At 41.0% G+C, this 9,232-nt stretch overlaps 1 protein-coding gene across 3 annotated transcripts in view; it reads right to left on the minus strand.

Annotated features, from left to right (window-relative positions):
- The window catches only part of RBM25 (RNA binding motif protein 25), a 30,988-nt gene extending 22,381 nt beyond the window's left edge, over positions 1 to 8,607 (minus strand). For 2 of the 3 annotated variants that reach the window (XM_082224715.1, XM_082224713.1), the window contains exons 1-4: positions 8,360 to 8,502; positions 2,198 to 2,316; positions 1,895 to 1,944; positions 1,094 to 1,264 (exon numbers count right to left, since the gene is read on the minus strand). In XM_082224715.1, coding sequence (XP_082080841.1) covers positions 1,094 to 1,264; positions 1,895 to 1,944; positions 2,198 to 2,316; positions 8,360 to 8,391 — 372 coding nt within the window. In that variant the 5' untranslated portion in view covers positions 8,392 to 8,502. Of the gene's footprint in view, positions 1 to 1,093; positions 1,265 to 1,894; positions 1,945 to 2,197; positions 2,317 to 8,359 lie in introns of all 3 variants that reach the window. The other variant, XM_082224714.1, reaches the window with a different exon arrangement.
- Positions 8,608 to 9,232: the final 625 nt, after the last annotated feature.

Consider the following 9,232-nt stretch of genomic DNA (forward strand, 5'->3'; position numbering starts at 1 on the left):
AACTTTTTTCCTAGACAGAAATACCTTTTAAACTTTACACAATGAAAACCTATTCTTTCCTGGATATTTGCCCTTCAAATCCAATCTGATTTAAGTTTTTTAATTGTGCCATTGTAACCCACTAGATAGGAATCTGGTTTTAATTTTGAAATTCATTTGTAGCTCATATTTGATTGTTATTGTTATTATTTTCATGGACTGTATTTGCTATTTCAGTTTCTGATTTAATGTATATGTTTTAGTGTTCTCCACTAAAGAACATAAGGCCAGCCATCCTGGATCAGGCCACTGACCCATCTAGTCCAGGATCCTGTTCTCACAGCGGTGAACCAGCTGCCTATGGGAAATCTTCAAGAAGGACCTGAGAGCAACTGTACCTCTCCCAGCTTGTGTTACCCTTGACATACTGCTAGTGAAGGCATAACCTAGCCTTATTTTCCATGAAAAGAGCTACTCCAAGAGTTTAGTTTGGTAACAGCCTAAACTACATCAACCCACCACTGACTATCCTAACACAATGCAAACAGATTGGTAAGTTAGTAAATTTGTACTTAGCTTCAGGGCTGAAATAATATGTAGCAATAATCTAGCATTTCATAGATTCAGGCAGCCCTGTACTGGAAAATTTTAAATGTCTGATGTTTCAACAATTTTTTATATGCTGTAAGCCGCCCACAGTGGCTGGGGAAACCCAGCCAGATGGGTGAAGTATAAATATCATCATCATCATCACCACCACCATCATCGAATTGTAGAGTTGGAAGGGACCATGAGGGTCATTAGTCCAACCCCCTGCAATGCAGGAATTTTTTGCATGTCTATTGGGGGTAGATTATTTATCTTTGTAGGGCCGCCCCTCATGTGTCATGAGATATGGTCTGGAGGGCCCTGATCTTGAGGGTGGACTTTCCAGAGGTATGGGGAAGAGGTGAGCTAAAAAGCCCTGCATGCATATGGAACACTTAACATGAAAGAATTTAGCTAACATTTTAAAGAATACAAAAAGTCAATGAAATCAATGAAAAATTAAGCAACACTAAAATCTCTAATCAACACAATGCAAGGTTGCTTTCTAAAAGGCAATTCCACTTACGGCAAGAAGCTGTCGTATAAGCATGTCTGAAGCCTTTTCAGATATGTTGCCTACGAAAACAGTAGTAGTGGGACCGCTGTTTTCATCATTTTCCTTGTTCTTTAGACCTGGATGTTCCTTTCTAACTCCCATATGTTTTCCAACCATTGACACGGTAGTTGGGACCAGAACCTGAAAAATGAGGAACAAATACCTCTTGTGATTTTTTCCCCACAGCAACAATTAGTAAGTTTAAAAAGCACTGTTCCTAAGGTACCAAGCAGGAACTTAGCATTAATTATTTCTGCCTGAACAGATTAGCCTGCAAAGGAAATTTCATACAGTTCCTTTGAGTCGATTCTACTTCACAAATTGCAATACACGTGCTTTATAAATAAAAGCACACAGGAAATAACATATAAGTCAGGAACCTTGTATTTAAATGTGTTACACTGTTACAGCCTTGCAATTTTTCATGCGCATTCTTTTCAAATTCAAAGACGTCACCCCAACCATAGTTAGTGTCAGTGCAGATCCAATGATTAAACATGGTTAAAGCCAAAAAGCAAAAGGAGGTAGGACTTTGTTTTGGAGGAGGGTGGGTCATGTGTTCATGGGAATGGTTCCCAATTTGCTAACTATGATATGGGATCAGTACAGTGTTACATATACAGTAGGGAGAAGATGAACACAACTATGCTGTGTTTTAATATTTGATGCTGCTAACTGTCTTTATTGTTATTTATTTTAATGCTTTTTTATAAAGTTATCATTTAAATTAAAAAGATATTTGCAGTGAACAGTGGCTTATGCAATACTTACAGTTGGTGCAGGAGCCATAATACCCATTGGCACAGGAATCATCGGTGTCCCTGTGAAATAAGAGGTTGCATTAATAGTCTCTGAGCAAGAGCTATCAAAAACCGATATATATATATATTTTCAAATCCGGTATTAAATAGGCGGAACAGAACTGTTAAGTGCTCTCAGGAAGTATAGAAGCTGCAGGATTATTTTGTTCACATGTCACAAAGAAAAACTAAACACCAACCTAAAATGTTAAGATATTGCTGACCAATATAGAAGAATGAGGTTTATCAGACAAGCTTCTGATAGAAAACTTACCAGGAGGTACAGGTGGAGGAAAACCTGGAAATTGTGGAGGTGGAATTCCAGGTGGAAGCGTTGGGATACCCATAGGAGGGCGATTCAAGTGAGGCGGAAAAGACATTTTTAGCAGTAACCTAGAAAAAGAATGAACTTATTAGCTTCAAATCAGTGCTTGTTTACATGTGTTTCTACTCTACCCCTAAATGAGAAAGATGCTTAAAACCAAGTAGAAAACAGGAGCTCTAGCCTAACTCTAGCTGCCTAAGCACATCTTGCTCCAAGTTATCAGATATGAGATACCTAACTGTGAAACACCTACAGAGAAAGCCCATTGAGCATGGTTCTCACTTCAGGTTGTTGCTACACAAACTACCCCCCTATGTAGGTAGGGCTAGCAAGTTTTGTGGAGATAAAAGGCTCAGTCAGGAACACAGCTGATCCTAATAGCCACAAAGGTCCAGTCTGGATAAGAATTGCAGCTGAGCTGAATATTCCTTCCTTGCTGCTCCCTTCATTGCACACCAGCTTTGATGTGATGACCCAGGCTTGTATTAAGCCAGAATTCCCCATTATATCCAATGCTGGATGACTAATCCTCAAGCCCCCCCCCAAGTCCTAGTCAAAGAGAAGTGTCTTCACCAATCTACCAAAAGTCAGCAATGTCAGTGATAAGATGCATCTCCAATGAGAAAATAGTTCTCCCATGGGGAAAGCATCGGTTAGGACCGTTATGTGAACCATATGACACAAATTTTTAAGCAGGCTCACTAGATTCCCATGTGCTTCCAAGTACAATTCTGGTACTGGTGTTTTATATGAAGTGTTAGTATGGCTTTGACTCAGGAGGATTGCTCCTGCTGGATCAAAAGCCCTTGTGCTTGGACAACAGCATCAACTGGATATAACCTACTATGTTTTTGAGGTTGCTTTTAGAGCTGGAATTTTTGCTTGGATTGTTTTTGTCTGCTGCCGCCCTGTTTTTAGATTTGATGTTGTATCATCTTGGTATTTACTGCTTGCCTGTGTTATTTTATTATTACTACAATAAATAAAATAAAATTTTAAAGAGGTGGCATATAAATTTATAAAACAAAGTAAATATTAGACAAGGCACTTAATGCTTTTATTTGTTCAATTCTATACATGTTTACCTGAAAGCAAGTCCCGTTGAAATCAGTACTTACTTCCAAGTAAATGAAATATGGGTGCACCAGACCAAAAATAACCTAAAGCTCAACAATAAAAAGCATGAAGGCTTGCTCTAACCATATGACCTCAGGCTAAGCTCAGTAGTGGAGCACCCTTTGCATGCGGGTTTTAGGTCCAGTTGTTGGCATCCGTAATGAAAAGATTTCAGGCTGGGAAAGACTCTTAAGTACCAGAAAGCTTTTACCAGTTAGACTGAACAATATAGGACAAGACGAACAAACAGTTGCTGCATCTGGATGACACAAGAAACAATCCTTTATCATAATGAGAATGAGTCTAGGTGAGCCTTGGGTTTGCGTGTCCCTAAATCTTCTTTAATAGTCACTAAATTTTTGTAATAAGTCTGTGTTGCTTGAACCTGAAAAACTACTGTTAATCTTAACTATGATTTATTCAAATAAATTACTTTCCAACCACAGGTAGTTAAGATTAACTAGAGTTTGTCAGATTGGTATGTCACCTCAAGCTGCAGTTAATAAAAAATGAAATCAAAACTGTCTAAAGTCCTCTCTGCTTAGGCTTAGGCTTATTCTCATGATATACCAAAGTTTAATGTGATGTCTGAAAGTGGTCAATATAAGGCAGCTTCTACATTACAACATGAATGATAATTTAACCAAGCAGCAGTAAGAATAGTGCAAGGGAAAGGTTAACTGATATCAAAGGGATACAGAAGTGTTGACTTTATAATGACCTAGGGAAGAAAGAAGTAGTTGGTCCGAGGAGCATCTGAAAGTCGAAAGGAGTGTGGATTCATGAGCAGAAAATGGAATGGCTGGTCAATAAATAAGTAAGATTATAGCACAAGGTAGGAATGCAGGCATGGGAAATAAAGAAAACAAGTTGAAAGACGGGGAGATAAAGGAACAGAGGGAGTCTTGGGTAGTACAGTAATAGAAAAACAAAGGGATGAAAGACCCAAAAATGTAAAGGAGAAAAAAGCCCTTCAGCTGTCTGGTGTGGAAAACCTAAACATTTTGGGGGTATTAGATGCTGCTTCATGAATCAATCTTCTACCAATTACGAGTAAACATTTAGAAGATTAGTAAAAATATTATTACTGCTACTCTTTGTTCCAAAGGATAAATTAACCAATAAATAATTAAAATCCTATTTTAAAAAGGCAGGATTGGCAATCATACAATGGATATATCACTGACATATTTACCACACCTGCCTCCCGCCCACTCCCGTACATGCAGTATTGCTTTAATTTTTTTGGATAAAGTCCATGCTCAGTCACCAAGCTCACCACTTGCATGCGTAAGTCCACCACCTCATTGCCTGTCTGACTGTTCATTACAGTAATCCAGTTACCAATGCATGGACTATGGTGGCCAGAATATTCCAATCCAGATATGGCTTTTGCTGGTGTAGTAAGGTGAAACTGATTGAAGACCCAACTTTTGTATACTGCTTCATGCCAAAACAAACTAATAAAGGGTTTGCAAGTAAACAAATCAACTACTGTACAACTATAAACACCCATAATTAAAATATAGAATGTAACACTTAAATCACACAAAGTACATTTTAAAGAAATATTTATACAGCATGAAAAATTGGCATGATATACTTTTTAACCTCTCACTACTATATAAAAGTCAAACATGCATGCCATATCCAAACAGTTTAGGGCAGCATTACATTTTCTAATTAATGGGGAACATGTGAAAGCATGTAACGAATGAAATTACAGAAGTGTTAGGTCTGAAGATTACAAGAGAAGCATTCTAATTTGACTGCTGGAAGGAAGGTTAGCAGGCAGGAGTCACAGAAGTTCAAACCAGTTATAACCATATATAAACAAGTTAGCAGTAAAGAGATAGATAAACCTGGAAAGACTGAATGACTGATAAAACTTGGCCAAAAACCTTGGCATGGATGGAGAAAAGTGCTTATTCCTAGAATGCTGCCTTAAAATAAAGAGTTCTGCCATAGTCATACATATAAATGTAAAAAACCCAAAAAAACTAAAAGATTTGTGTATTGAATAAATGCCAAGAAATAAAGGAATAAATTAAAACTTATTTCTGCCATGTTGAACTCTGGATACTGGCAAGACAGCTAGACAATAAACAGAGCTCAGGAGGATTCCAGGAGAGAGGGATGCAGGTGAAAATCACCTCAGAGCCATCAACTGTCCTTTGGGAAGGATTCCAGGAGAGATGGGAATGCAGGCAAAGAGTACATCAGAACCTGCTCCAGTAGATTTTCCCCACATTTCCCAGAGGGCAATCTACCACCATATGTACTGTGGAAAGAATCCCAATGGTTCTGTATGTTGCTACTTCTTACCATGTGTTGCTTTACTTTTTTAACATAGATTAATGTTACTTATAAGCTAGCTCGGAAGCATGTGTATCCTGAGAGGTGAGATACATGTGTGTGTAATAAAGATGAGACATTAGGACTGAATTTCCATTTGCACTTAGTTGAGAGTAAATTCCATGAAAAACAATGGTACTTATGAGTAGACATTGCAAGACATGTCTTGCAAATATGGCATTTTAATGAATCCAGCTTTTATGATGAGGCTGTTCAGTATGTAAAAAGAGAAAAATAAGGAGTTAAAGGATGAATTCCATAGAATTCAAAGTTGTTTTTTTTTGGGGGGGGGGGAGAGTCAGATAGTAAAAATCTTGGACAAAGTCAGGCTTTTAGATGCATGAAAGAGAAATGTTCCTGGTCATGTTATATGATCCCAGAATATTTTCCATTTCTCATCTGTTGAAATAGTTTTAATAAAGTTTAAATTAAGAGGGACATAGTCATACACCAAACCACATTTCCACCAGCGATCCTATAAATACCAACAGGTTTTTGCAGCTGTTTAATTTTTGCTTACCAAGTCATCTTAATGTTAATCTGTATTTTTAAAAAATGATATTTCATGTTTAACATGTATATATATCACCTTGAAATGTATGGTGACATAGAAATATATATATTAATAAATATAGATGTCCAACAAAATACCATACTTTTCTGTGTATAAGACATGGGTGGTTTTTTTACTAAAAAAGGTTTAAAAACTGGGGGCGTCTTATACATGGGTAGTGGGTAGGGGTGACAGGTGATTGGTTGCAGCCGCGAGCTGCAGATTGTCATTGGCGATTTGTAGTGTGATTGGTGGCTGCGGCATGGGGTTCTTTGTATTGGCTGTGGGAAATGGGTGTGTGATTGGTTGCTGTGTCAAGGGCTGCTGGGGATTGGCTGCCACTGCGGCAATTGTGCTTGCTATTTGCTTCCGCTGTTGGCGATCAGGCAGCCTCCTGTAGCTGATGAGATTGTTAAGGAGCAGCGCAAGCGATTGCAATTGCCGGGTTAGTGATTTACTGCATTCTCCCCAAAAAAGCTCAACAACTTTGGGCCATTTTCTGAAATTGGAATCCCCAAAAATAGGGGCGTGCTATACAAGGGGGCATGTTATACATGAAAAAGTACAGTATTTGCAATACTATTATGCTTAGAAAAGAAAAAAAATGCCAAGACTATATAGAAGTTTGTTTTGATACACCTAAAATTATACTATTTACATTGTATTAATTGTTTTAAGGTACTCCTCTTCATCCTGCTATAGATAATTTTATGCTTGAACAAATATCAGTAATCAGTCTGCACCAGAGACTGCAAGTTTGGATTAACTGGTGGCATCTTGGTTTAAAAAACAAGAAAAAAACAAGAAATTATAGATGCAATACAGTTAGCATTTTTTCTTAACATTTTATCAAAATGTTGCCTAAACACAAGTAGACAACTAGTTTGAGGGTCACCGGAAACAGAGCCAGAGGACTATGAACTACTGTATTTTGGAATTGCATAAAAAGATCTGAAATGTTCAGTGCTAATTTAACATGAATTTTCTGGAGATATTTAGAGATAAAAAGCAGTCAGACCACACAGCCTTCTAGTTCAGCAATACCTAGGCTGATTGGCAGTCTCTCCAAGATTTCAGACTAGAGTCTTTCCCAGCCTTACCTGAAGATGCTTGGAACTGAATCTGAGACCCTCTGAATGCAAAGCTGATGCTCTACCACTGAGCTATGATCAATATGCCAGCTCTCCCAGCATTATTTCTGCTGCAAGTCTAATTCATACCAAGTTCCGTTGGGGTTTCATTTCAGGTAAATGTTATTAAGGCTTAAAACACATTTCTCACACACATAATGGAAAACCTCCATTGAAGATGTGCAGATTCATTACTGTTACATCCCACAGCCTTGCCTGCAATAAAGGAACAATAACCTGCTACTTAAAACACAGTTATGAATGATTGATCCCAACCACATTATGTGGGCATGTTGCAGGTACTTCTATGAGATTATCTGCATGTGCAAGTACAGAAGCTGCAGGGTTTTTGTTTTTTTTACACGCTGAACTTGAAAGATAGTGATGTTCAGCTTGCTGCTCAACATTTTGGAATAAAATTACCCATTTGCCAACGCACTGCCATATAGAAGCTTATTTTGCACGAGTGAGACCTTTCAAGAACACTGCGCATTAACAAGCTGACAATTCTGCCTACGGTGCGTGATCTGCGATGGCCCCATTCACACGTACGAGTCAAAGCTTGATGCTCGTCAAGCTCTGAACACGCACGTCGTGAATCGGGCCCATGTACAAAACACGCAGGGGGCTTCCAGGAACACAACTATAAGGCTTCGTTCTAAACGGGCTAACTCGCAGGGCGGTTGAGCGTGTGACCCTCCCTTCCTAAGAAGCTCTCGCCCACTAGCGCCCCCCACATCATTTCCCTCCGCCCATCCGCTAAGAAAGGGGGGGGGGACCTCCTAACACCCCCCTCCCCGCGAAAGAGGACCCGATCCCGCCGCCCAGCTCCCCTCCCCCCCTCGTGGCCTGTAGGTCGCGGACTCCGCCGTTCCCCCTCCCCCGGGGAAACCAAGAGCGGACCCCCCCCAACCCCCTCGACCCGCTCCCGCCCCCTGCTAGAGTGGCGCCCAGTACCGCAGGTGCCCCATGCCGGCGAGGCCCGTCATGTCCTCGCCCCCTCCCCGTTCCTTGAGGAGGATTAGCGGCAGCGGCCCGGACGTCACCCGCCTCTCACCGCAAGCGCTGCCGGAGGAAACGAGGCCTTTCCCTCGCGACGCCTCTAAACCCGGCAAAGACAACTAGGCCGCGAACGCACCGCAATGAGCCACAGGCGCCGTCGCGTTACGCCGCTGGTCACGTGAGGGGCCGCCCCTGAGCGCCTTTCGTCAGAAGACCGAGCTGCAGCGCGCGCGGCCGACCATAGAGATAGGAGCTAGAGCGACACCCTCTCCGAAAGGAAACAGAAACCTCTAGGAATCACCTCAGCTCTTCCCCACGGCCTGTCCGCCCGTCTCTCAAGAGGGTAGAGTTGTAACTGACTAGTTTTCTCATTGAGCAAAATCGCCGAGGATTAAAGCTGAGTTAGAGAAAAGTGCGAACCTTTGCCCCTGCTGCAATGTTTCCTAGGAGTAGCGGCCTCCTTTGGCTCACACAAGAAGAGCATCAAAAGGAATGAAGTCTTGTCAATACCTGCAAAGAGGGCGGCGAGCGGCTTGACGACTCTGTCGCCATCTTTGTTGTGGGCCGTCAACACCACCGCATAATGTTTTGCGGCGAGCCGCCATTTCCCGGTCACATTTGAGCTTCTTTGGATTCTTACCATGGAAAACCAACATTGTAGAGCGTCTCTGTTCTCATCGACCCCTTCTTACCTAAGCATACGCCAGCGCTACAAGCAAAGCTATTGGGGCTCTCTTCGTTTCCGAAATGGCTTCCTAGACACGCACAGCCACGATAAGCATTCAGGAACCCTGAACTGTAGGGCTCCGTACTTCAATAGCAGAGTGC

The sequence above is a fragment of the Podarcis vaucheri genome (genome assembly GCF_965113315.1).
Source record: "Podarcis vaucheri genome assembly, chromosome: 1".
NCBI lineage: Eukaryota > Metazoa > Chordata > Lepidosauria > Squamata > Lacertidae > Podarcis > Podarcis vaucheri.